This window comes from Cloeon dipterum, chromosome 2 (assembly GCF_949628265.1).
Source record: "Cloeon dipterum chromosome 2, ieCloDipt1.1, whole genome shotgun sequence".
Lineage (NCBI taxonomy): Eukaryota > Metazoa > Arthropoda > Insecta > Ephemeroptera > Baetidae > Cloeon > Cloeon dipterum.
In genome coordinates, this window is record NC_088787.1 from 35,962,307 (window position 1) to 35,989,252 (window position 26,946).

General features: G+C 38.1%; 4 protein-coding genes and 2 long non-coding RNA genes across 7 annotated transcripts in view; 5 read left to right on the forward strand and 1 right to left on the reverse strand.

The window, feature by feature from the left end:
• LOC135935978 (uncharacterized) overlaps positions 1-5,329 on the forward strand; it is a 192,761-nt gene extending 187,432 nt beyond the window's left edge. Inside the window, exons 1-4 of one of the 2 annotated variants that reach the window (XM_065478632.1) lie at positions 1,482-1,718; positions 3,144-3,278; positions 4,557-4,733; positions 4,790-5,329. In XM_065478632.1, coding sequence (XP_065334704.1) covers positions 1,526-1,718; positions 3,144-3,278; positions 4,557-4,733; positions 4,790-5,070 — 786 coding nt within the window. In that variant the 5' untranslated portion in view covers positions 1,482-1,525 and the 3' untranslated portion in view covers positions 5,071-5,329. Of the gene's footprint in view, positions 1-1,481; positions 1,719-3,143; positions 3,279-4,556; positions 4,734-4,789 lie in introns of those variants that run through there. The other variant, XM_065478633.1, reaches the window with a different exon arrangement.
• A 6,385-nt stretch (positions 5,330-11,714) lies between these two features.
• LOC135936449 (major royal jelly protein 2-like) lies at positions 11,715-14,158 on the forward strand. Its single transcript, XM_065479259.1, has 4 exons — positions 11,715-12,042; positions 12,398-12,985; positions 13,381-13,501; positions 13,767-14,158. The coding sequence occupies exons 1-4, from the start codon at positions 11,728-11,730 to the stop codon at positions 13,850-13,852; spliced, it is 1,110 nt and encodes a 369-aa protein (XP_065335331.1). The 5' UTR covers positions 11,715-11,727; the 3' UTR covers positions 13,853-14,158.
• Positions 14,159-15,412: 1,254 nt separating this feature from the next.
• Positions 15,413-16,143, forward strand: LOC135937295 (uncharacterized). The gene is made up of 4 exons (XR_010574494.1): positions 15,413-15,433; positions 15,492-15,635; positions 15,688-15,802; positions 15,862-16,143. It is a non-coding gene; the product is annotated as an uncharacterized LOC135937295 (long non-coding RNA).
• A 1,587-nt stretch (positions 16,144-17,730) lies between these two features.
• On the forward strand, positions 17,731-19,174 carry LOC135937294 (uncharacterized). Its single transcript, XM_065480438.1, has 9 exons — positions 17,731-17,788; positions 17,853-17,953; positions 18,005-18,086; positions 18,151-18,213; positions 18,297-18,356; positions 18,501-18,522; positions 18,581-18,639; positions 18,694-18,811; positions 18,865-19,174. The coding sequence occupies exons 2-9, from the start codon at positions 17,856-17,858 to the stop codon at positions 19,110-19,112; spliced, it is 750 nt and encodes a 249-aa protein (XP_065336510.1). The 5' UTR covers positions 17,731-17,788; positions 17,853-17,855; the 3' UTR covers positions 19,113-19,174.
• A 3,022-nt stretch (positions 19,175-22,196) lies between these two features.
• Positions 22,197-22,861, forward strand: LOC135937296 (uncharacterized). Its single transcript, XR_010574495.1, has 4 exons — positions 22,197-22,248; positions 22,304-22,362; positions 22,419-22,536; positions 22,590-22,861. It is a non-coding gene; the product is annotated as an uncharacterized LOC135937296 (long non-coding RNA).
• Positions 22,862-24,566: 1,705 nt separating this feature from the next.
• LOC135936638 (uncharacterized) lies at positions 24,567-25,934 on the reverse strand. The gene is made up of 8 exons (XM_065479520.1): positions 25,807-25,934; positions 25,674-25,755; positions 25,557-25,619; positions 25,427-25,486; positions 25,269-25,302; positions 25,149-25,207; positions 24,979-25,093; positions 24,567-24,864 (listed from the first exon to the last, which is right to left on the reverse strand). Exons 1-8 carry the CDS (start codon positions 25,902-25,904, stop codon positions 24,617-24,619), a joined length of 759 nt encoding a protein of 252 aa, XP_065335592.1. The 5' UTR covers positions 25,905-25,934; the 3' UTR covers positions 24,567-24,616.
• Between the last annotated feature and the right edge of the window lie 1,012 nt (positions 25,935-26,946).

Here is a 26,946-nt window from a genome sequence, read left to right on the forward strand (position 1 = left end):
CAACTTAAATTACACGTCGACATTAAAAATTCCATTTCAAATCATATGATTTTTTAAACAGAAAGGAGAACTCTTTTATCTTATTGGAGCTTGTAGAAATTAACCACGATCGTATTGGTGATGGCATTTTTAAAAATATTTTTCACGCAATATTGGACACCAACTAATAGAGAATTTAAAATCACATTTAATTTTGTGCTAATTAAAATCTAGCCCGTATAATTTGACCTTTTTTAAATTGAAAAATCAATTTTTTTTTTAAAGATATTTATATAGATGCCGAGAATTTGAAGAGGAAATATTTTATATGTTTTGCTTGTAGAGATACGCCCATCGGCCAGGCCCCGTGGCACGGTTTTTGCCATCTGTGGACACCGCACGTTCGGACAATTCGCCTTTACAACATCTGATTTGCCGCACGTCCGTCCAGCTTAATTTATTACCAAACGTCGCTGAAATTGTCCTTGGCTTCACACTCGATTTGTGCAATCAGTTTACGCCTCTCGCACAAACAGGGTTTGGTTTGTCTAAGCCTGGCTCATAATTCCGCGCTTTCTCATTTTAGCTCTTGTTCGCTTATCTCGCATCAGGATGTGTGCCGCCAAAATGTGTGTGCATTCGCGCGCGCCTTTTTCTCGGCCGCCTTCTTCTCACTCGCTTTGTTTTTCGCCATTCTTGTACACTAATTTCCGTTCCATAATACGGGATTTTCAGGCGTTACTTATGATGGTTCAATACAAGTCTGAATTCACTGACCAAGTCATTTAATTCGCTCTAACGGCAGTTTATCCGCAACGAAATTGGGTTTAAACGCGCAATAACTTTTCCGCGTCGCTTGTAGTGAATTGACCAGTAAAAAGAAAAACTTTGTTTCATCTCGCAACAAAGATTTTTAACCTCAACTCTGCTGCCATAATCGCTCGTCATAATTCTCGAGATAATCGGGTGCGAAATCCACCCACTTACTCCAACAGTTCCTCACGAACTGCACGTTTCCGCCTGCTTCGCAAACATATTATGCGCTGAGAGCCAAATTTCTTTGTCTGTCAGATTAATTTCGCTCTTTTTCAACTCAAATTCTCTCTGAAACTAAGTTCAGATTTTTTGCTCATCGGATTTAAGGAGTAGGAGGAGGGAATAAAGGTCAGTTTCTGACCTGCTGGACTTTCGCTTGATGAATATTATCAGCGGATTACACTCTCCTCTGCACAGCGCCTATATTTTTGGGATTTTTGTTCTTTGACACGTACCTGAAATCCCGCGATGAGTCCGTGCTCCAGAAACCGATTGTTCGGAATAAAGCCACAAAGAAGAAGCCCTCCGTTCCGTCTGCAACGGGAGTTCTATAAATTTATTGTTTTAAAAAACTTGAGCATAACAGATTTTCTAGAAAAAAAGTAGAAAATTTTAAATTGTTAGAGAAAAAAAGATGTTTTTATGGGACAGATTGATACCAGTAGCAGGGTTGACTGATTGAGCTAGGTTGATAAAGAGGTTACAAAAATATACAGAATCACTTTGACCGATGGACCGCGGGTGTATAAATTATGAAGAGAAAAAAATTATCAGAGGAGGATCGAGTGTCGGGCACGACGGACGAGCGGCCGTTTTGGTCTGTCGAGTCAAGAGAAGAAATTTGGACATCCAAACAAGGGCTTCTTTTATAACAGTTTGCGCCGCAAAATATTCTGAAAGCGACCTCATTATTCCAGCTCCGAGTAAGCAATTTTCTGCCTAATCCTTTTAGCCTTTATCTTAAAATGAGGATAATGTCAAAATTTATCAAGTTGCCGTTTTAAATTTTTCAGAGAATCGGCTCAAAGGTTTGCGTTTGCATGTCCCTACTGCAAAATCATGATTTATTTCACAATTTAGAGAAGTTTTCTACAACATTGTTTGCCCTTACCATTGGATAGTTCGAGAGGAGGAGATTGAAATCAATCAATAGTAATCTTTAATTACAACAAAGCAAGAACAAATCACTTCGTTATCTCAAAACCATCCTGATCAAGATTTTTCTGCTTGCGTTGCACCTCAAAATCATAAGCACCACGGCCACAATTTTGTTTTATATCTCAGCTCAAATTGGCGATTGTAGGGGCCAGCAGAAATCGCTTTTCTGTATGAAAAAATAACTGAACAGGTAATTTTTTCAGGCTGTGTGTCGAATTTCAATAAATTTTCCTCTTCATTTTTTTACGATTGGCAGAAAATGGCAGCATAATATAACAATAAACGCTAAAATTCCTGCTGTACGGTTTTTGCAAAAATATGTTTATTAATAAATATTAAATGGGTTTGATGCGGTGCGAGAATTGAAGGAACGATAATCTGTGATTGGTCCGCTCACCGCTCCGCGGCCTTCGCGTAAATAGAGCTGCGCTGCTCGCGTCCGCTTCACTCTCTCGGCTGCTTCTCCCGCGGAAAGCTGCTCGCGTCCGCCGTCTGCGGAACAAAAAGCACCGGCCGCAGAGTGAATTCAAATAATGCTTACAGTGACTGTCAGGGAGGCCAGAAAGGCGCAAAAGGCTTTTAATTGAATGATTACGATTATTTTTATGAAAAAGGTTTTTATTACAATTATTGGAGATCGCCGCGATCCGCCATTATTGTTTAAATTACTCCACTCCTGACGTACAGCTGTGATTTGGATTTTCTGCAGTTTTAAATTTCGTCGTAGAAAATTATCAAATCCGAACTGTGAACGTAGATGTGGTTGCCTTAATTTACAATTTCAAAATAAAAATTCTTGAAAAGAGTCAAATAAATACTTCACATATATTTTTGAAGAAATTCTGAGATGTAGCGGTTCAAAAGAATTCCATTTTTAATTCAAAATCAAGAAAATTATTGTTAATATTTATTTTTTTATTATCTCACAAAATATTAATAGCAATTAACAAAGCTCCTTTCCACGTTCAAATACAATTTTGTGCTAAATAAACTCTAGAGCTCGTATTTGTAAAATTTCGACATGTTTTGTCCAAAAAATTAATTCTTACGATATTTTCAAAAAGGAAACAAATACATATTAGTTATGCCTTTGCGACAGTAGATGGTGCGGCTTGGCTTTGCTCCTTCCACACGAAACGGCCAGTTGAACTAAATATCCCGACCTGAATTGTGTTTCATTTTTTACACAGAGAGAATGCAGACTGGAGTGAAGTTACAGCTCGTGCTGCTCTCGATTTGTCTACAGATCTTCACGTGTTCCTGCTCCTCCCTCGAGTTTGAACACAAGAATATCAACAGCTGGGAACTTCTGATCGGAGCTAATGGTAAAGTTACATTAACACATTTCAAATAATATTTCCGTCCCTTTTACGTGAGCAAACAACATTTTTCTCCGAGTTTTCACGGGTTACTCGTCTTTTTTATTATTTATTATTGGCATGCAATTTACTTCAAGCCAACATTTTCTAACTGTTAACAGTTTTTGTAGATTTTTTTTACCAGGAAGTCTGATAAGAGACTAAAAATATGTGTGGTGAAAATGCAGATAAAAACAGGAAAAACGAACCATATACCGCATAATTATATTTCAACTGAGACGCTTTATGTTTTTTAATTTTAATTTATTAATTTCCAAAGCTGCAGGTGTGTCTCCATGCCTGTATAATACCAACTTGGTTCACACTTTTGCGCAGCTAAAGTACAAGTTGATGCCCTGGACATTTTTAATATGGGCCCACATAGACCCCAAAGTAAAGCGCTTCCCTATATCATTCAATGTAAAAATATCGCCAAAAACCCGGCAAGTTAACGCGGGCTGATGCCAAATGATGTGTCGAGCGGTTTAAACCTCGATCCGGCCGATAGGAAACAAAAAATAAAACAAGAGTTGGCTTTTTGGGGGTGGCGGGGGCGGCGATTACGCCCACCACACACTTATTTTTTGCTCTTTCAATTTTCTCAATGATAAGCTGATTCCGGCGCTCGCTCTCACAGTCCCTGAGATTGGTGCCAGAGCAACTTTTCGCGATTTTTCCAACGCCGCCGACTGTTTCGAACGCATCCACTCGCGAATTTTTCAACACGTTTCACGACAAACGAGAAGGAAAAAGACCACGAAGGCGTGCGCGGCGCGACCCGCAGGGTGCGAGCAGCCGGGCGGCCCGTCATTCCCGTCAAGCGCTTTTTTATATTACAAAATGACAATAGCACTTTAAAAAATCTGGTCTGACGAGTAAGAATAAATTTTTTTTTAGTGGAAAAAGCCCGATTTGTGGCATTTGTTAACTATGTATTCTGGGTGCAGTGGCTCCTCACTTGCTCTCAAACAATTTTAGAAAATTGACGTCTCCGAGTTCTGTTTTCAGGGCCTGGGGAGGACCCTATGAGCTCCAACGGTGCCCATTGATGAGTGCTACTGGTCCGAGTTTAGTTTTTCGAAGTCGGATAATTTTTATACAGAAGATTAATTTTTTTCCTTTTCTACCCTTGAAATGGGTACAATTTTTGCTAGAGAAAATCCTCTAATAATTTAAATCTATAAGTTTTGCACCGTTCTTTTTAATGAGTCATCGCTTCTCATCTCGCTATCAATTTTTTTCCAGAAAATGAATTCCTGTACGACTTCTGCCGGTACGATGCATCAGAAAACATCGAACGGTGCAAGAATAAGCCAAGAGCGACTGTTGACATGAAATCAGCATGCAATTGCAGCGTGAATTACACTGCAAACGCAGAGAAGAGCTTTGCATACTTCAACGTCAACTGCAACAATCAAACAGGTAAACAGAATCAATTTTATTTTATAAATTTTGTGATTTAAATTTTGCTTTAATAGTTGACGGCATGATGGGTGGCTGCCCACAAAAACTGACCATCACTTACGAGCACGGCGACGTGCGTCATCCAGTTACAAGCGCGGAAACACCCACAGCTGCCAAAACTCAAGATGAAAGCTGCAGCTCCGTAATGTGGATTATTGTGTTTTTATCCCTTTCACTCGTGATCAATGTGGTCTTGACCGCTGCATTTTCATACCTGTGGATGGAGAAAAGGGAGCAGTTGAACAAGCACATTCCATCCAAGCAAAGTAAGGATGATGCCAATACACAAATTTAAGAAAAAGAATGATATCTTATTTTAACGTTGGCCTCGTACAAAGATAAAAATATGTTAAATTATTACAGGGCTCCTATTAAGCCTTCAACAGATTGTATTTGGCCCTGACCCTCACTGAGGGGCTGTAATCTATTTCAAATGCTATAAATTCAGGTCAGTCTAGGGCCGCTGACGTGATAACATTTCCTCCGATCTCAGTTGGCTCAATTCAATCTGTACGTGTCTTCGTATGTTTGAATAAAAATAGCTCATTATGACAAAAAATAATTTGAATTACTTCATTTTTTAACTACAAAAAAGCTGTGGTTTTGAACTGATTATGTCTGCAGGAAAAATGATAACTCGCGCATCCGTTCTCAGCAATGAGAACCTCCTTTTTCCTCTCGCTCTTTTGATAACTGCTTCCTCAGCTCATGAATGATCTAAAATTAAAAAAAAATCACCCGATCTGACTTTTCAACAATGCATGGCAGCCAGAGATGCGAATTTTGCGATGAGCCCTAACCTAATCTGCGGTAAAAATACAAAGTCGAATGATTAAAGAAACTTGCATAGTCTGTTTTTATTTTATAATTTATTGAAATTCTCACATGGGGTAAAGGCTGTTTAAAATTTATTATCTTTCAAAACGGCACGCTTCGTCGACTCCTGCTGCTGCAATGAACGACCGACTTGGCATTCGTAACAAAAATGCAACAAATTTTGCTAAATGGCACCAGAGAAAAAATTGACCTAGAATTGTTGAAATTAAGGATTGACCTTCAAATATGAATTAAAATCATTTTAATGCAGAAAAACTGGATTGTGATACGGAAAATAATCTCATTTAGGTTTCCCCCCAAAATTTACAGATTTTATTTACTGTCAGTTTTTATTTGTTTTAAGATTTCTGCAATCAAGTCTGACGTAATTTCTTACTATAGTAGGTATGATGCATATATCGCTGCGTGTGACAATTGTGTATGAAAGGAGAGGCGGAGGAAATGCCCAGCTGACAATGAGCACCATATTAAGACACATGCTTATGATATGCATCTCCTGAATGATTCACCGAGCGACTAAAAAGCCGTTTCGAGTGACTGCCTACGTCTGCATTGCTGCTGTGTTTACTATATTTTCAGGATTATTTTAATTATTAATGCTCAATTTTCAAAAGTATTTGCAGTTTAAAAAAGCAAATGAAAAATATAGTATTTATCAGCTCGACATAGGATTTATTCTAAACTCTTAACATTTTATAAATCAAAAGTGACCTCTATTCTTAAATTTAGTGGTTTTTCAGCAAGTAAAAATGGTCCACAAAGTCAATTGGTCTCGTCAATGAAAATATGATCATCGCGTTAAAACTTAAAACAAACAAAATGCATGCTACGCGGTCCTTTTGCGAGTTCGAATATTTGCAACGGTAAACGCACAGGCTCCGGCTGTTTTGTTTGTGCTAAAAATGTTTTAGCAAGTATCGGGTTCGAAAAGGCACGGAGCGAGCGGCTCGTTAAGTGAAGCTACGCGGCTCAGTGATTCATCCGCTCGCCGCAGCTCGGACACTGCGTAACTAGAGCTGCATTGCTCGCGTCTGCATCACTCTCTCTTCCACAAAAAGCGGCTGCCGTCAGCGGCGAAAAATGACATAATTGGCAACCGCAGAGTGGATTCAAATGCTTTCAGTGATGGTTTTAGACTGTTTTTAGACGCTTTTCACAGATTTAGACGGTTCAAATGGCTTAAAATTGCATAATTTTTGCTCATTAGATCGTCCCGCAACGAAAGACCAGTAAAATAAATAAGGTGATCGTCTAAATTTCACAGCCCTAAACTTGACCCCCTTTTTCCCAGTAGCACTTGATACCTGCATGCAAGAGAGCCTGCGTGTGATTATTTTTTATATCTATAAAAAACGTCACACTTGCACAGAACGCGTACTGTGAACGACGACCGACCGACCTTGTCATTCGAAATCAATCTGTTTAAAAAATAAAATATTGTAAAATAAATATATCAATTTAAAAAAATTAAAATATCACCATCTCTTATTTAAAAATTTACCATTTAAAAACCTGACAAGTGATATCAACGCTTAAATTTAGTGGTTTTACAAAAGATAAAAAAATGTCCCATAAGTCGATTTATCGCATCAATGGAAATCTATTCATCGCGATCAAACAAAATTGGATTTAAAAGTTGCGCCAAAAGCAAAAAGCATGCTAGGCTCTCTCGTCCTTGTGCGAGTTCAAATATTTAGCTGCAGGGGCCAGTAGCAGTGGCTAAATCAATATTAATTGCAGCTAGGCAATTCGCTTGACTCGAACGCCAGGCAGGTTTGCATAGCAGCCGCATTTTTTAAAAAGCAATAATATGGAATAATTTAATCTGTCTTTTGCCACGAATCCGTCCCTTTTAAAGCGGCCAATGAAGGTTCTCCTTGTTTTAAAAACGATAATTTCGACACAGCAACTAACTCGAAACGCCGCGGCAATTTGTTTTTTAACCCCCAAAATTAATTTTCAAGCCTGTTCCTTGATAAAAAAAACCATTCGAAATTTTCAGTAATTTTCATGGACCACAAAAACGCAATTATTGATCCTATTTATTTTATTTTTAAAATCCCATCTTAAAAGATTTTAATAGGTTTTCCGTACATTTTCCAAATGTTTGTTTCGATAAGCATCAAAAAACTTGATCAAGTTTCTATCTCCCAGACTTTCAAATGCAGCTTCCGATTTCCCGTGTGTGAGAGATTCATCAAATGTTGTGCAAGTCTCGTTATTGAAATAAAAATCTCCGTCCAAATGGAGCAAATTGGGCAAAAAAGCCGAGGCGTTTTTCAACAATTCACTCAGCGCTTTGAAATACTCGACGTTTGTTTTCTCCAAAGGATCGCAGTACAGCAGTTGGAATTTAAAATTAGTCAGTCGGCGCAGGATTTTCCCCTGGCAAATCAGGGTGGACACCTTTTTCAGGTCGCTCAGATCAAAGTCAAAATCTCCTTGGGTCAAGAGGGAAATCTTCTCCAAATTCGGAGCTGACAGGATATTGGACAAACAGGCACCACTCGTACTGAAATTAATACAAATTTTAATTCACACAGATGGCGCCACAGCCACAGTTTATTTACGACTTACGTTTGTACTGGGGCCCATTCCAGTTCTCTCAGTTTGGGGAAGTAATATTTTTTGGAAAAGTCATCCAGCAATCTCGATTGGCGCAAACAAAGCTTTACCAGGTTCGGACACGACTTGCAAACCGAATCTAGCTGCAGATCATGATCAAAGTTTTCATACTCTTCCGCAGCAAAGTAGAGAGCACGCAGATTTGGTCCGTATTTGTCCAAAAATCGGCCTAGAATCTGCGGCGGCGGCACTCGTTGGAAACAGAGACTTTTAACAGCCGGAAATTCCAGCAAAGAGTCGATTTGGATGAGGTCGTCCTGCTCCCAATATTCCGGGCGGGTCACCTTTAAAAAATTCCAATCATTTTCTTGTTCAGAGGCACCGACAGATGGCACCACAGTTCATTGGCAAGTCAAATTAAACATTTTACTAACTAAAAAGGGAAAATATCAGGTTCTCAGCAATCTAAATATATTGTAAATTGATGGTGGCGTCATTTTTTATCGTCTCTGGACACTAACTATGGTTAAAGACCCTCTTTGATGACGTTTCTGAGCACACCAATTGATTCTTGAGGTTAAAAATAGGTAAAAAGGATATTTTTCCAACCAAAAAGTCCAGCGAGACGTGCGAACTTTTTTCCCGCCAAAACAATATGAATGCAAGAACTGCGCATGCGTGAGAGCGGGCTTGAGCACTTGCAGAGAGACCGCGCTTTCTTTGTCAGATCCAGCCAGCTCTGGCGCATGCGCAGTTCTCGCTAGTACGTTAATATTTTTGGCGGGAAAAATTTCGCACGTCGCGCTGGACTTTTCGGCCGCAAAAATATCCACTTTACCTAATTCGACCCTCAGGAATCGATTGGTGTGCTCAAAAACGTCGTCTTTAGATAAACTTTCGCACCTTGAGGTGGGTGACCTTGGGAAGGTTTCGGTGCAACTCGGACAGGCCGGGAACCACAGCTACGCTCAAATGCCTCAGTTCAGACTCTTGCAGCGGCGGTTGGACAGGTTGCTCTTCCTCTCCAATGCCGATGTGTATGTCGGAAATGTTGCAGGTGGCTAAGGAGTGGACGACCCTGAGGTCAGGCAGGTGGCGGATGCAGAGGTTTTTCAACCTCTCCTCAAAGCGAAGCATCGAAAGAATCACGCCGGAGAAGAGGAAGCACGTCAGGTGCGAAAAGCTGCTCTCAAAGTCGGAAATGTCGCTTTCCAGGTCGTCGGTGTTCCAGTAGAAGTAGATGATCACGTCGACGTACCTCAAAGACGGCATCGCCCTGCAAAAAATGGGGATTTTAAATATCTCGATATTCCCGGCAAGAAATTGGATATCCGAGGATATCTGTGTAATGACACAGCCCAGCAAGAAATTAAATATCCTTCAGGATATCCGGATGATATACTTTTTAACAACCTGATGTCATAGGCGGACATCCTTGGATATCCAATTTCTTTGCGGGAGATGGTCCAAAGATATCTTTTGGATATCTGGATATCCTTTGAATATCTCAACGGAAATCTATAGTTTCTTGCTGGGTAACTAAATTGCTTTGTTTTTTCTGTGTGTTTCCTGGAGATATTTGACATATTATGGTCTATAATTACAGACAATTATCAATCCTTTCCCGGAAATTTGCCAATTTTAAAAAAGATTTTGATCCCTTTACCTACAAAGTGTCTTTAAGGCATTGTATTCGAAACATAAGCTATCCACGCGCAGTTTTTTCAGCTTTGAAAGAGATTTTATCGGGGTCAACATCTCTTCAGTTATGTAACAGAATGTCTCCTCGAATCTTCCATCGTTAATCTCTAGAAATTGGACGTTTGGGGCCAAAGTAGCGATCATTTTTAACACCTTAATTAGAAAAAATCTGTAATAATACGGTGTTTATATTTTCAACAAAAATTAACTACCTACTTTGGTGTAGTAACAACATTTTAATTGGGCTGGACAAAAGGACATCAGTCCGTTCAGCTCGATTGTCTTCGTCTGCGGACAGAGCAGCAGTTGCAATGCCTTAAAGTGTCTTTTGAGCACAACCGGGTCTCCATCTTGTTTAAGACACTTTATATTGGTCAAGCATTTCAGCAGTTTTTCACGCAGACAACAAGCTGGTATAGAAACAAATTTATTAACTGATTAAAAATTAATAAAAACAAAGATAGACTCACGCAGAGAATGCAACTTTCTTAATGGTTTCCCTTTTCGATCGACGAAATAACCGATATTTTTTATAATTTTCAGTTCACTCAGCGAAAGCAGACTTTGACCGCCTCTCAGATTTCGCAGCCTCATTTTGGTTTCTTTCAGTCTCGTTTCGTCATGCATGACGGTTTCTTTCTGTAATCATAATTAAAATGGAATAAAATAAACAACCACATTTGAACTCACCCAAAAAAATCAAGGCTTTTTGTTGGACTGGATTCAACTTCAGACTTTGCTTCTTTGGTGTTGAATGAACGGTTTTATTTTTAATAAAAATCGAGGTGTCGCAGTTGAAAATATTTTGCTGGCCTTCAATAACATGTTTTCTACTGTTGGAAATTAAAAAAACGGACGAGTAAATTATTTTACGCATGGCCAGGCATGCACAGCACTTATTAAAAAATTATCTTTATTTTTTTCCAGGCTGAAAAGAAACTCTAAACAACTTTCAATTCCGACGGCTTCACACTATAATGAAAAATTCATTAGCAAGTTGATCACCGGGAGCTGTAATCTCACAGTTTTATTTTTCCCTCCTCTCCGGCGGCTCGCATCCAGTTGCGGTTACTTGATGATCTTATTCTTATTGGACACCAGAAAACGTCATTAAACGGCAGTGTGTTTACCGCTGGTGTGACTGAAGCTCTTGCGGGGCTAAAACGATCCATCGCACGAAAGGGGATCTTGCGGCCCATCACGTCATTTTGTCACTCGATTCGCGAGGCGTTGATGGCTACCGCACGGCGCGCAGAGTACTGCAACAGCACACATCTTAGGAGAGCAGCCGCGCGAGAGACACGCACGGGGTGAGTTCGCTCTCCTCTAATATTTTGTCGGTGTTGGCGCATTCAGACTCTTAAAATTCAGTCAAATTCTAATAATTTCTTATGGAACGCTTCTAAAAGTATTTTTTTTTTGTATCCATCGCAAAGAGAAATTATTTTGTTTTTAACTCAGCCATGTCAAGCCTTTTTTTCAATAAAATTTAATTTCATTTTCCTGATTTCGTGAAAAAGAAAATTGAAGAATATACTAGCTTCTTAGATTAGCTTCAAACCTCCGTTCTCGAATTGAAATTAAAAAAAAACTCCACTGTAAGAGAATGTACAATTTTTTTTGTGTAAACCTTTGCCCATTTGTTTTTTCTTCAATCGCAATCCCCTGACTTTATTTAATTCAAAGAATACCGGTTGTGTTGTTTGGCGGTTTGACGAGCAAAAACATTCTTTGTTCTAAAACCATTCAACATCTGTGGGTGTGCACTGTGTCACGAATTTTCTCTAAATATTAACGGCTCTGTTTTTGTTTTCGTTCCTTTTGTGAACAGTTGGAAGAGGCTGGAAGGATGACTCCATGCTTTGCCGCCATTTTATTTCTCGGCCTTTCATCCCCGGCCACCGCCCTCAACTTCACCCAGGTCTTTGAGTGGAAGGAACTGGACTACGAGTGGCCTTCCGAAGCCCGCAGGACACAGGCCTTGACAGATAAAACTTTCAAACCAGAGAATATTATACTTTCTCACTTGGCAATCTACGGAACGAGGCTCTTCCTCAGCCTTGAGAAATTAAATGGCATTCCGGCGACTCTGGTGTCTTTGTCGACGAGCAGCGAGTCCTACGAACCCCCGAAGATGACTCCATTCCCTTCGTGGGAAATGCATGTAAGTAATAAAAATCAATGCTATTCGTTGTACCTTTTAACGGGGAACGTTTTTCTAAGAGAAACACCCACTCCCAGGTATTTGAACGATAAAATATAGAATTTCCTATAACGTATTGCAATCAACGCATTTTTTTAAACGTGCAAAACAGACAACAAATTAAATACGTTAACCAGCGCATTCTGCTACACGACTCGTATAAACACAAAATTATTATTTTTTGCTAGAAATAGTTTGAGAAAAAAAAATCTTTTGAATCTGTCTTGTAAAATTTAGGTTCTAAGCAGAATAAATTAGGAATAAAAATTTGTACTCAATGAAAAACTTGCCAATGAATGAATTCTTCTTTTTGCAGGGCTATGAAGATTGCAACAAAATTGAACGAGCAAGAGGGCTGGAAATGGATTCCGTTGGCAGGCTGTGGGTGCTGGACAGCGGTACCAAAAATTGCAATTCCAAACTATGGATTTTTGACTTGTCCAACAACGATCAGACCAAACTCTTTCACCAGTTTTCGTTTTCCTCTCGCATGTACGACTTGGTGCTCGACGAAACAACCAACAGAACCTTAGCCTACATCACGCGGGGTTTTGAAGAAAACCTTGTCGTGTTTAGTTTGGACATAAAGGGAACAAAGAAATCTTGGATTGTGCTCACGCTAGGAATCAAGGTGTTGTCCGTTGCCCTTTCCCCTAAGAAGGAACGGAGAAAGCTCTACCTTGGCAAACACCACTCCACAGAACTATATTCAATTCCCGTTGCCGGCGATCTTCGCTCTGGAATTCGAACTCTAAATCCGGAACTAATCGGAAAATGGAATCAAGTCAATGCATACAGAATGCTGATGGACAACCACGGAACCTTGTATGCCGCCATTTGGGGGGAGACTTACACTTCCTTTTGGAAAACTTCCCAGCCATTTTGGGAGCAGTGTTTTTATGAGGTATAGGTAGCATTTTGAGAACAGAATTGATAAATTCGATTTAATTTTTGTGAAAATAAATTCAAATATATTGTGAAGAGCATTCAAATCCTTGCAGGTTTAAATTTTATTTCTAAAATGCAACATATTTCAGTGATAAATATTCCAATAATTTCACATTTTTATTAACCATTTGAATATGAAGTTTTGAATTGTAATATCTTTTAAAAATAAGCAAATTCCAGAGTTAAAGCCAAGAATAATTTCTAGTTGCTTGTTCGGAAATAAATTCAAAAATAAATCGTGCAATGTTGCAGTTTCTAGTTACGTACTAAATTTCAGCTGTATAAAATTTCACTGTTTCCACTCAGTATTTGTTAGTTACTGACTCGGTGCATTTTATTGCTTGGTTTTAGGACGACGGACTGGAAATTAGTGGTGTTTATAAGTTTACTTTTGCCTTGGACCAAAATGGAACTCTTTGGATGATGGTATTTGATGAAAAAAGACAGCCAAAACACAAGCTTTTGAAGGCAGGTGAGTTTCCTCTGAAAACAGTTCCCTTGAAATCATTTCAAAAAGAATGAAAATGTCAGCTTTCTTGGTTATTACCCTAATATTAGCTATTATTAATTTGCAAATAAATATTTGAATGGTTAAAATAGTTACCATTTTTCATACTACATTGCTACCATATATTTATTAATTAATAAATCATCTCTTTGCTCATTCTTTTATATTTTCATCTTTCTGAAGAAGACGCAAGCATAATTTAACTCACGATTTTATTTTTCAATTTCAGCTGTCAGTGGTGGCGAAGCCCAAAGCAGAAAACTGATCGACTCGAGCGTATTCGTCGTTTTTCTCTTTGCCATGGCTATTTCGTAGTTCTACCAACGCGGGCTTCAAATCATTCTCAGTTAAAATGACGGCTTAATTTTTCTGGACTTATTGAGAACTGTGTTTTTAGCTTCTTGATTATGCATTAATCACGAAAGAAAAGAAGAAATTTAAAAATGGCCAATTGAAAGCGCGATTGAAAGCCTTTTGATAATTGTAAGAGTCACCTATATAAACTGTTCAATAAACCCTAATCATTAATATGTGGCTTTGATTAACTCTAAACTAAAGACGCCTTTTTGCTTTTTTTTATCATTTATATTTATTTTGAGCCAATATGTACAGGGGCGACTAATTAAAATACGTCAATCTTAACCTAATATACAAACTTTTATTTTGCATGTCCATTCTCTGAGTATAAAATGTTAAAAAGCTATAGATTTTCGAGGCATAATTAAAGAGCGAAGAAAATAATTAGCAAGGCAGAATTAGTATTTTTGAGGAATTGCTTTTTGGCCCAGCAGCAGAGACAGAAAGCGGCGGCGACGGAGCGCTCGCTGCGTCGGACACAGCCTTCCTGCTCTAGAGCTCGGCGCGGACTGTAAGTTACAGGGTTGTATTTGATTTCTCAAATAATAACCAGTGCTTTTAAGACTACCGCGTAATTAGGTGTGACTTAATTTATTGCAATTAGGTTCGGCTGCGTCGCTGCGCGGGATGTGTGGAGGAGGAATCGCCGAGCGGACAACTTTTAATACTATTCAAGCACATTTTGCAGACGATTGACTGCCGCTTTTTACTGCCGTTTTTACTAAATTTCCACATTTATTTAATTCTTGCATATGTGTCTTTCACAAAAATTTAAATAACTAATTGCAATTTAAAAAAGTACATGAAGAAATGTCAGCCTCAAGTATTTATTAAAAAAATCATAATCCAAAAGTGACCTTTATACCAAAATTTAGTGGCTTTGCAGGAAATAAAAATTACAAAAAAGAGTCAATAGAGATCGAATCATCGCGATTGGATTTGAAATTTGTGCCAAACCAAAAGTTGTGTGATTTTGTAAGTTAAAATATTTGCAACGATAAGCAAACAAATTCCGGCTCTTTAAATAGGATCAAAATGTTTTTGGAATTATCGGGTTTGATGGCAGGGAAGCGAGCGGCGCGAGAGTTGAAGGAAACACGACTCTCTGTAGTTTGTCCGCTCGCCGGCCACCGCACACCTCGTAAATAGAGCCGCACTGCTCGAGTCCGCACAACTCTCTCGCTTGCCTCTCCCGCGGAAAGCCACTCGCGGATTATTATTTATTTATTCTAGCTGGTTTCATGCTAAATAATGGTTTGTTATTTGCAGAAAAAAATATTTATGCTTGCACAGACTAAATTCGAAGACATTGATAGTGTTTTTGGTCGATCCCAAGGTTCACGAGTTCAAATTGTGCCCTCGACTCGACTTTTTAGAATCAGCAGTAAACAACACATAATCGCACACACTTGATTATAATTAAAAAAATATATAAATCTCATCATATCCATTTCCCCTCGTCAGCAAGCAGCTATAAAACGAGGTCGATCGGTTCTTCTTGGCATCATTTTACCTTCAGCTCCAGCTTTTCGCCCATCAGTAAGCATTTTTTTTCAACAATCTTAAAACAATTGAATAAATTTTTTAATTTTTCCAGAAAATGAATTTGGTTTGGGTTGTTTTTCTCGTTTTTCTCCCGGCGTTTGAGATGACGAACAGAACGGCTTGCTTGCCTGAAGGGTCCATCCGCGACGTGGTGACTCTTGGAAACGGGAAAAGCTATCATTTGTCAACAGAAATGGTGCGTTTGTTTAGAAATGACCGTGAATTGCGAGGTGACTGATATTTTTCAGAAAAATTGGTATCAAGCAAAGGATTATTGCGCGGAGAAGGGCATGCGTTTGGCTTCCCCGAAAACTCAAGAAGAACTCAATATCCTGCATGGAAAAATAAAAGATATTGAAGATGGTAATTAACCACCTTTTCATTTTAAAAAGCCATGACAATTAAAAAAAACTTTTCTTCAGGTCATTTCTGGTTGTCGGCGTCGGACGTTGGGCGGAAAGGAGTCGAATTCCGGTGGCTGGACGGGGAAGTGCTTCCTGTCAGCAGTTCCATTTGGGCCAAAGAGAGGAAGCAACCGGACCATTTTGGCGAGGGCCAAGAAGCCTGCACCTTCATTTCAAAATATACTGATACTAACAAGTTGCTCGACCATGAATGCAGGACATCGTCATTAGCCGGCAGTATGTGTGAGCCAGTCGATTGCGTCTAAAGAACTTCATAAATATAAATGCATCATATTATTCCTTTTGTTTTGTTTTTTTGCAATTATTTCCTGATTGAATTTAAACAGTTCCATGCAACGGTTTCTTATCAAAATTAATTGATTAAATGGGAATAAAATACCAAAGAAATTAAATTAAAAAATGGTTTCCGAGCAGTCGACGCGGTGAAGCTATAAAAAGGCCAAGTTCATGAGTTCAAATATTGCCCTCGGTCAATAACAGTAAACAACACATTGCTCGCAAACACGTGTTTACAATTTGTTATGCTGTAGCTAGCAGGAAGCAGGAAGGTCCAAAAAGGCATTGAAATATTCGGATGAAGCGATCAAATATAGAATTTCATTTTAAATTCTAAATCAAGGAATTCATTGTACTTTTTTACTATGATTTAATTTTTCAGAGAGTAAAATTGGCCCTCAAGTCGATTTGTCTCGTCAATGGCATTCTAATCATCGCGATCAAATAAAATTGGATTTAAAAGTTGTGCCAAATACAAATAAAAAGCATGCTAGACGCTTGTGTCCTTTTGTGAGTTCAAATATTTGGCTGGAGGGGCCAGCCAGTCGCTATTTATCAGAGTTCAATTGTAAAGCAGGCCAATGCCTGAATGCCGACATCTCGGATCAGCAGTTATCTTCTTCATTCATCGCGGATTTTTATTTATTTGTAGCAGTTAGGCAACTCCCTCGACTCGAACGCCAGGCAGGTTGCATAGCAGCCGCATTTTATATACTAAATAATATGTGAAATAAATTAATCTGTCGTTTGCCATGAATCCGTTCCAAACAAATAAAAAAATTCCTTTATAGCTGCCACTCGGATGGTGTTATTTGCGATCGGTCGAGTTCCAAACCAACATGAATTTGACCTGCGGGAAACAACACAGATCGCGACCTGGCCCCCGGTGTAGAAGATCTAGAAGACATCCATCACTTTATATAATCTGCATAGGTAAGGAAATGCCTAAAAACGAAAATTATATAAAACTATGTTAATTCCTTTTCATAAATTTCCTCTAAAAATTTTAGTTTTCCGTAAAAATCTGTAGAATTTGAATTAAAATCAATTGGATCAGTATAGATAAAAATAGGATTTCTATTCAAGTAAATAAAATTGCTGTTTCTAAAAAAAGCCAAATTTTTGTATACATTAATTTAATTTCATTAGCATTTTATCGTTAAAATTGGCTCTCTGCGTACTCTCTCTTGTAGGGTTATCGCGACCGGGTGAGATCATAAAACCCTCATCAAGTGCTGCAGAGCAGACGTTCATTAAATACATCTTTTTAGTTAAAAAAAGCGAAAAAAGCTGGAAAACTAGGCTATTTCCCAGGGAACAAAATTACAAGAAATGATGACTCGCACATTCCAGCTGTTTTATGCTAAATATTAATTTGTTATTGGCAGAATAAAATATTTATACTTGCAGAGACGAAATTCGATGACGCTGATAGTTATTTTGGTCAATCCCAAGGTTCACGAGTTCAAATTTTGGCCTCGATTCGACTCTTAAAAACAGCAGTAAACAACACATTGTTCGCACTCACGTGTTTATAATTAAAAATAAAATTCATGTCCACTCCCCTCGTCGGCCAGCAGCTATAAAACGCGGTCGGTCGGTTCTTTCTGCCAACATTTCAACTCCAGCTCCAGCTTTTCGCCCACCAGTGAGTATCATTTTTTTTACTCTTTAAACAATTGATTTTTTATTTAAAATATTCTGGATTTTAGAAAATGAATTTGGTTTGGGTTGTTTTCCTCGTTTTTCTCCCGGCGTTTGAGACGACGAACAGAACAGCTTGCTTGCCTGAAGTGTCCATCCGCGAATTTGTGTGAGATTAAACAGATAAAAGGTTGAATTTTCCTTAATTTTGAATAAACAGTAAATTCTGGGAAAAACACGAGGAGGAATGGAACAGGTGCCAAGGGGGCCAGTGTCAAGAAGAGGAAAAACGCTCGCGAAATGTATTCAAGTGTCAAGAAAAGGGCGCTGATTTTAATTTAATTAATATACGAACCTTTCTTTTAGGACTCTAAATGCGACGTCCAGGAAATCAAGCTTCAGGTGGAAACAAGCCTCAATAATTTCAAAGTAAATTATTAATTAAAATACAAATTTTCAATAATATTCAGCGCCTCAAAATGTTTCTTTAGATTGAATTAATTAATTTCAAGGATGAGATGAGGCAACTGGTGCACAATCTGACGAACAAGTTCCAGCATTCAATTGAAAAGGTGAAAACTCTTATTTTGATTTCATGAAAATCACAATTTAAAAATGGATTAAATGCTTTTAAAATTGTTATTTATATCCTTAATTTTGGGCTAGGCTTTTTTAATAAAATTAAACAAAATAAATCTCTTTTTCACGAGGAAAAGAACGTCACTTGTCTTGAAAAATGTAAGTCTTGTAACTAAAAATGGAAATGTTTGAATCGTGTTTTACGATTGCATTTTAGATAAGCAGGACGTGGTGACTCTTGGAAACGGAAAAAGCTATCATTTCTCAACAGAAAAGGTGAGAGTTTGTTCGGAAATCACCGTGATTTGTGAGGTGACCGATGTTTTTCAGAAAAATTGGTATGTAGCGAAGGATTATTGCGTGGCGAAGGGCATGCGTTTGGCGTCCCCGAAGACCCAAGAAGAACTAGATGTCCTGCTTGGAAAATTAAACGAATATGTTGAACATGGTAATTGATCACATTTTTTTAAAAGCCATAAAAATTTAAAATAACTCATGCAGGTGTTTTCTGGTTGTCGGCGTCGGACGTTGGGCGGAAAGGAATCGAATTCCGGTGGCTAGACGGGGAAGTTCTTCCTGTCAGCAGCTCCTTGTGGGACAAAGAGAGGAAGCAACCGCACTATTTTGGCAAGGGCCAAGAAGCCTGCGCTATGATTTCAAAGTTTACTGATACTAACAAGTTGCTCGACCATGAATGCAGGACCACGTCAGTAGCTGGCACTTTGTGTGAGGCAGTCGATTGCGTCTGAAGATAGAACTTCTAGTTCCTTTAAATCCTGTACCTCCAAATAAACCATAAATATGCATTTTAGTCCTGTTTTCTTTTTTGCAATTATTTCCTGATTGAATTCGAATGCAACGGTTTCTTATAAAAAATTTAATTGAACGGAAATAAAATACAAAAGAAACTCAATTAAAGAACGGTTTATTATATCGCAACAGTCAACGCGGAGAAGCTGAAGGTCAAGTTTACGAGTTCAAACGTTGCCCTCGATCAGCAGTAAACAAAACACATCGCTCGCGAAATTTTTCTATAAAAAATCATCTCACTGATAACATTTTTGATTCTGCTTGACGTGAATCTCTCAGTCCGAAAAAGTGGTTGCATAATTTGTTTTCTATAAATCCATCCACCAGTATTTTTGCTCGATGTCAAAAACACAGTCGCAGTGATTGAGGCGGCTGATTCACGGCGCAGTGATGAAATAGAGTCACGAGACTTAACGAAAAATATTTAAATAATTTTAATAAAAGATATATTATGATAAAACCTTTTTCTACTATTTAGTGGATGAGGTTTGAATCTAATTTTTTCTAACAACTGGTCTTGAATTGAAAGTTAAATAAAAAATGTGTTCTAGTTAAAAAATTTCACTCAAAATTAAAGTTTCTTGTAAATGCCAAGAAAAGTTTAGTGAAAATCAATTAAAGGAAATTCTTGTTGACGTTTTTCGAGCGTGTTTTGTTGAATTCGATAGTAGAGACACAACAGGGGCCACGGCACCAGCAGTAAATATGCTTAGTGGCCGGCTTTTATGCTCCCCTCTGATAAAATTAAAGAGATCTGGCCGGTGCCTCCAATTTTAATGAGGCAGCAATCCTGACCTCTGCGGCCTCGCAGCTGAATCCGCCGTCCTTCCGACTCAGTCTCCTAATGCTGATAATAATTATTGTTCTAAAAAATCATTAAGTTTTTCAGTCACTAAGTAAGTGACGACTTTCAAGCAATTTTCCCACTTCATTAAGCTACGATGGACAAAAAATAACAACAATTTACGATAAATGCGAAAATTCCCGCTGTTTTATTAAGGATCAATTAATTGTTTATGCTAAATGTTTTTGGGATTTGCAGCGAGCAGCGCGTGAAGTGAAGAGACGACTCTGTGATTGGTCCGCTTGTCGCTCCTCGGCCTACGCGTAAATAGAGCAGCGCTGCTCGCGTCCGTGACACTCTCTCGCCAGCCTCTCCCGCGCAGAGTGGCTCGCTCACTCGCGCCCGCCTTCTGCGGCACAAAAAGCAGCGGCCGCAGAGCGAATTCTAATAATTCTTCCAGTGACTAGCAGGAAGGTCCAATAGGCATTAAATTGAAATTCTGGGAAGAGGCGATTAAATATGTATAGAATATCATTTTAAATTCTAAATCAAGAAATTTACTCTACTTTCTTACTATGATTTAATTTTTCAGAGTAAAAATGGCCCTCAAGTTGATTTGTCTCGTCAATGGAAATCTAATCATCGCGCCCAAATAAAAAAAAAATTGGATTTAAAAGTTGTTCCAAAAGCTAGACGCTGGTGTCCTTTTTTGAGTTCAAATATTTGGCTGGGAATTTCAACTGCGCAGAGGGTTTATTTTGGTTCACGCATGCGCAGTGATGAGTTTTTGCCTCCCTTTGAGACGAAAAAACGATATGAACATACTGCGCATGCTTAAGATGCGCACAAGTTTACTGCGCAGCTTCAAAATTGGTGAATTTTTTAAGCTGACTGATTTAACTATAAAAAGTTATTTTAACCTATGGGATACAACAAAGATCGCAGCCTGACCCCCGGCGGAGAAGATCTAAAAGACATCTAGCATTTTATATAATCTGCAAGGGTCTAACAACGAAAATTATATAAAACTGTGTGTTCCTTTTCATAATTTTCCTTTAAAAATTTGAGTTTTCCGTAAAAACCGTGGAATTTGAATTAAAATCAATTGATAAAAATCCAATGGTTATTAAAAAAATTGCTTTTTCTAAAAAAGTTGAATTAATATGATTTATTTCAAGTCCAATCTTTAACATTGGCTCTCTGCGCCAATACCACAGCTGTTATCGCGACCGGGTGAGCTCAAACCCATACTAAGGACTATTTTTCCAGGAAAAAAATGACAAGAAATAATCACTCGCACATTCTAGATGATGGTTTCATGCTAATAATAAATAATGGTTTGTTATTGGCAGAATAAAATATATTTATGCTTGCAGAGACGAAATTCGAGGACTCTGATAGCTATTTTCGTCGATACCAGATCAAATTTTGCCCTCGATTCGACTTTAAAATGAGCAGTAAACAGCAATTAATCGCACAAACGATTTTGTAATTAAAAAATAAAAATCATGTCCATTCCCCTCGTCAGCCAGCAGCTATAAAACGCGGTCGATCGCTTCTTCTGGCATCAGTTTACCTTCAGCTTTTCGCCCACCAGTGAGTATCATTATATTTCTCTCTTTAAACAATTGATTTTTTATTTAAATTTTCAGAATTTAGGAAAATGAATTTGGTTTGGGTTGTTTTCCTCGTTTTTCTCCCGGCGTTTGAGACAACGAACAGAACAGCTTGCTTGCCTGAAGTGTCCATCCGCGAATTTGTGTGAGATTAAACAGACAAAAAAGGTTGAAATTTTCCTTAATTTTGAATAAACAGCAAATTCTGGGACAAACACGAGGAGGAATGGAACAGGTGCCAAGGGGGCCAGTGTCAAGAAGAGGACAAACGATTGCGAAATGTATTCAAGTGTCAAGAAACGAGCGCTGATTATAATTTAATTAATATTCTAACCATTTTTAGGTTTCCAAATGTGACGTCCAGGAAATCAAGCTTCAGGTGGAGACAAGCCTCAATAATTTCAAAGTAAATTATTAAAAAATGGAATTTTCAGCGCCTTAAAATATTTGTTTTGATTAAATTAATTCAAATTCAAGGATGAGATGAGGCAACTGGTGCACAATCTGACGGACAATTTCCAGCTTTCAATGGAAAAGGTGAAAATTCTTGTATTGATTTCATGAATATCATTATTTAAAAATTATTGTTAAGAATAATTATTAATTAATTAATTAATAATAAACAAAATACATGTCTTTTTCAGGGTGAAAAGAAAGTCTCTTGTCTTGAAAAATGTAAGTTCTACTAAAAAGGTAAATGCTGGAATCGTGTTTTACGATTGCATTTTAGATAAGCAGGACGTGGTGACTCTTGGAAACGGGAAAAGCTATCATTTCTCAACAGAAAGGGTGAGATTTTGTTCGGAAATGACCGTGAATTGCGAGGTGACCGATATTTTTTTCAGAAAAATTGGTATCAAGCGAAGGATTATTGCGCGGAGAAGGGCATGCGTTTGGCGTCCCCGAAAACTCAAGAAGAACTCGATATCCTGCATGAAAAAATAAACGAATATTTTGAACTTGGTAGTTAATCACATTTTTTTAAAAGCCATAAAAATTTAAAATAACTCTTGCAGGTCTTTTCTGGTTGTCGGCGTCGGACGTTGGGCGGAAAGGAATCGAATTCCGGTGGCTGGACGGGGAAGTTCTTCCTGTCAGCAGCTCCTTGTGGGACAAAGGCACGAAGCAACCCGACCATTTTGGCATTCGCGAAGAATCCTGCGCTTTCATTTCAACATATTACGGAAGTAACAAGTTGCTCGACCATGAATGCTTGTCATCGTCATTATCCGGCAGTTTGTGTGTGGCCGTCGATTGCGTCTAAAGAACTTTTAAGTTATCTTGTTTGCTTGTTATGCGTGATTTCCAAATAAACCTATAGCATTTTGATTTCATTGTTGCTGTCTTTTTGGCCATTATTTCCTGATAGAGTTAAAAAAACAGTTCCATGCAACGATTTCTTGCATTAAATTAATTTTTAATATTCATATAAAAATTCAAAAGAAGTTCAATTAAAAACGGTTTATTTTTGCGAGAAAATGATATCTCTCCCAATATCTGCTTCAAGCAGTCAATGCTCGAGTTCAAATGTTGCCCTCGATCAATAACAGTAAACAACACACGTGTCTACAATTTTTAAATAAAAAAATCATCTCGCTGATAATATTTCTGATTCTGCTTGACGTGATTCTTTCAATCCCAACAAGTGGGTGCACAAATGATTTTCTATAAAATCATCTATCTGTCTGCTGGAAGCAAGAGAGCAGCCAGATGTAATGCGTCTAATTTTCTAAAGGTCTTAAATTGAAAATTAAACAAAAAATCTAGTTCAAAAAATTTTCACACAAAATTTAAGTTTCCTGTAAACGTCTAGAGAAGTTGAATTAAAACCAATGTGAGGAAATTCTGTTTTTTTAGCGTGTTTAGTTTATGGTTTGTTGAGTGCGATAGTAGAGACACAGCGGGGGCCGCGGCATCAGCAGTAAAAACGCGGGAGCTCCATTTATAAAAAAAAGGAGATCTGGAGAGTGCGTCCAACTTTTGTGAGGCGGCGATCCTGACCTCTGGCCTCTCAGCTTCATCCGCCGTCCTTCCGACTCGATCAGTCTCCTATTGCTGATAATAATTGTTCCCAAAAATCATTTAGTTTTTCAGTCACTAAGTGACGACTTTCAAGCAATTTTCCCACTTCATTAAGCTACGATGGACAAAAAATAACAACAATTTACGATAAATGCGAATGCGAACATTCCCGCTGTTTTAGTAACGATCGATTAATAATTGTTTGTGCTAAAAATTCTTTTTTAATTTTGGGTGAGCGGCGCGAGAGTTGAAGGAACGACTTTGCAGTTTGTGCGCTTGTCGCTCGCCGGCCACCGCGTAAATAGAAATAGAGCGGCTCGCCTGCCTCTCTCGTCTGCAAAAATATCTCGGCATCCTCTCCCGCGCCCGCCGTCTGCGCGGCTTAAAAAGCAGCGGCTATTGAAGTGGCATAAATATGTATATTGGCGGCCGCAGAGGGAATTCAAATAATGCTTCCGTTAATAATAAAAAATAAACTTTTAAAAGGGCAACAATTGAAAATTATTTGAATTGTTGGATGCCATAAACAATGTGTTCAACAATTTTCAATAATAAAAAAGGACCTTGCTACAGGAAAAATTCAAATTTTGCCAATTTTCTCCAAAATGTACAGTGCTTGAACATATTTTCTTGGCATATTCCGATTCCTCTCGTCGAAATCTGTCCAACGGTTTATTGGGAAATTCTTAGTTTTGAAATTAAATCGGATTTCAAGTAAGGAGACTGCCATTACCATTTGAAAAGCACGCTAACTCTCCAGCAAATTTTCTAAAAAAATTACAATTTAGGCTTTAACTGAATCCTAAGGGGTGAGTTTATGCATTGGCAAAAAGCATTTTATAGGTTTTTGCTCTTTAATTGAACTTACAATTAATACATAAGTAGATTATAATATTTTTAATAAACGAATCCGTTGCATAAAACCATTTATTCTGACTTAATCAGGAAAAAATTGAAAAAAACAGCAACAATGAAATCAAAATGCAAGGTTTATTTGGAAGTACAAAGATTGAAAAGTTCTTCAGACGCTATCGAGCGCATCACAAATACTGCCGGCTAATGCATATGTCCTGCATTCATGGTCGGCCAACTTGTAAGTTCCAGAATATTTTGAAATTGCGGTGCAGACTTCTTGGCCGCGGCCAAAACTGTCGGGTTGCATCATGCCTTTGTCCCACAAGGAACTGCTGACAGGAAGCACTTCTCCGTCCAGCCACCGGAATTCGATTCCTTTCTGCCCAACGTCCGACGCCGACAACCAGTAAAAATCTGCAGAAAATTTAATACATTTGTTTTGTCACATAGATTCTGTTACAAGTCAATCCAATCACGTATATTTTAAAATTTTACGGCTTTCTAAAATAAAAAAATGTGATTAATTACCATTTTCAAAATCTTTTATTTTTCCAAGCAGGATATTGAGTTCTTCTCGAGTCTTCGGAGATGCCAATCGCATGCCCTTCTCCTCGCAATAATCCTTCGCTTGATACCAATTTACCTGAAAAATATCGGTCATACCTTGCTATTTTGGCCATTTCTCAACAAAATCTCACCTTTTCTGTTGACAAATGATAGCTTTTCCCGTTTCCAAGAGTCACAACGTCCTGTTTATCTAAAATGCAATCGTAAAACACGATTCAAGCATTTCCATTTTTAGTTACATTACTTCTTACATTTTTCAAGACAAGAAGTGGCATTATTTTCCTCCTGAAAGAGACAATTTTTTGTTTAATTTTATCAAAGAAGGCCTGCTTGATAATTTTTAAACATACTTAAGCTAAAAATGCATTACAAATTGTGAAATTAATCAAATTAAAATTATAATTTTCACCTTTTCAGTTACAAGCTGGGAATTGTTTGTTGGATTGAGCACCAGTTGCCTCATCTCATCCTTGAAATTAAATTAATTCAATCAAATCAAATATTTTGAGGCGCAGAAAATTTGTATTTTAATAATTTACTTTGAAGTTATTGAGGATTGTTTCCACCAGAAGCTTGATTTCCTGGATGTCGCATTTACAGTCCTAAAAAAGGACACCAAAACAATTAAATCAAAAACAATTTTCCTAAATAAATACATTCCGCGAGCGTTTTTCCTCTTCTTGACGTTTGCCCCCTTGGCACTCATTCAATTCCACCTCGTATTTTTCCCAGAATTTGCTGTTTATTCAAAATTAAGGAAAACTCAACCTTTTATCTGTATAATCTCACACAAATTCGCGGATGGACACGTCAGCCAAGCAAGCTGTTCCGTTCGCCGTCTCAAACGCCGGGAGAAAAACGAGGAAAACGACCCAAACCAAATTCATTTTCTAAAATCCAGAATATTTTAAATAAAAAATCAATTGTTTAAAGAGGGAAAAAATAATACTCACTGGTGGGCGAAAAGCTGGAGTTGGAGATGAAATGTTGGCGGAAAGAAGCGACGGACCGCGTTTTATAGCTGCTGGCCGACGAATGGGAAGGGCAGGATTAAATTTTTAAATTGCAAACACGTGTGTGTGTGTGTGTGTGTGTGTGTGTGTGTGTGTGTGTGTGTGTGAACAATGTGTTTACTGCTCATTTTATAGCAATGAAAGTCGAATTGAGGTCAAATTTCACTTTCATTAACTTGGACAGTGGACGAAAATAACGTAGGCTCACCGCCGGTCGCAAGAACACCACTCGAGTGGCCGCAAACGGATTTTTTTATTCATTATTTCAAAATATAAGATGCCATTGGAAATCCACGTGTTGAAGGGAACGGATTCATGGCAAACGACTCATTAATTAATTTAGTTTTTTGGCTTTTTAGAAAAATGCGGCTGCTATGCAACCTGCCTGGCGTTCGGGTCGAGCGAATTGCCTAATTACAACAAATAAATAAAAATCAGTGATGAATGAAGAAGATAACTGCTGAGATGTCGGCATTCGGGCTTTTCTTTTTAACTCTGATAAATAGCGACTGCAACTGGCCCCTCCAGCCAAATATTTGAACTCACAAAAGGACACCAGCGTCTAGCATGCTTTCTTTGCTTTTGGCACAGCTTTTGAATTCAATTTTTTGTTTCATTGACAAGACAAATCAACTTGAGGGCCATTTGTTACTGTCTGAAAAATTATATTATCGTAAGAGAGTAAAATGAATTTCTTGATTTAGAATTTAAAATGAAATTCTATATTTAATCCCTTCATCCGAGAATGCCTTTTGTATATATCCCTGCTAGTCACTGGAAGCATTATTTGAATACACTCTGCGTCTGCGCCCTCTTGTCATATGTGATTTCCAAATAAACCTTGCATTTTTATTTAATTGTTGCTGTTTTGTTTTGCAATTATTTCCTGATAGAATTAGAATAAACAGATTTCTAT

Bases quoted from the DNA above. Each gene is read 5' to 3' on its own strand.
- LOC135936449 (XM_065479259.1), top strand. From the start codon at position 11,728: ATGACTCCATGCTTTGCCGCCATTTTATTTCTCGGCCTTTCATCCCCG. The intron at 12,043-12,397 runs GTAAGTAATAAA...TTCTTTTTGCAG, and splicing joins TCCCTTCGTGGGAAATGCAT to GGCTATGAAGATTGCAACAA. The intron at 13,502-13,766 runs GTGAGTTTCCTC...TTTCAATTTCAG, and splicing joins ACACAAGCTTTTGAAGGCAG to CTGTCAGTGGTGGCGAAGCC.
- LOC135936638 (XM_065479520.1), bottom strand. From the start codon at position 25,904: ATGAATTTGGTTTGGGTCGTTTTCCTCGTTTTTCTCCCGGCGTTTGAG. The intron at 25,756-25,806 runs GTGAGATTATAC...TTGAATAAACAG, and splicing joins GTGTCCATCCGCGAATTTGT to CAAATTCTGGGAAAAATACG. The intron at 24,865-24,978 runs GTAATTAATCAC...AATTTTCTGCAG, and splicing joins AATAAAAGATTTTGAAAATG to ATTTTTACTGGTTGTCGGCG.
- LOC135937294 (XM_065480438.1), top strand. From the start codon at position 17,856: ATGAATTTGGTTTGGGTTGTTTTCCTCGTTTTTCTCCCGGCGTTTGAG. The intron at 18,523-18,580 runs GTAAGTCTTGTA...ATTGCATTTTAG, and splicing joins CGTCACTTGTCTTGAAAAAT to ATAAGCAGGACGTGGTGACT. The intron at 18,640-18,693 runs GTGAGAGTTTGT...GATGTTTTTCAG, and splicing joins ATCATTTCTCAACAGAAAAG to AAAAATTGGTATGTAGCGAA.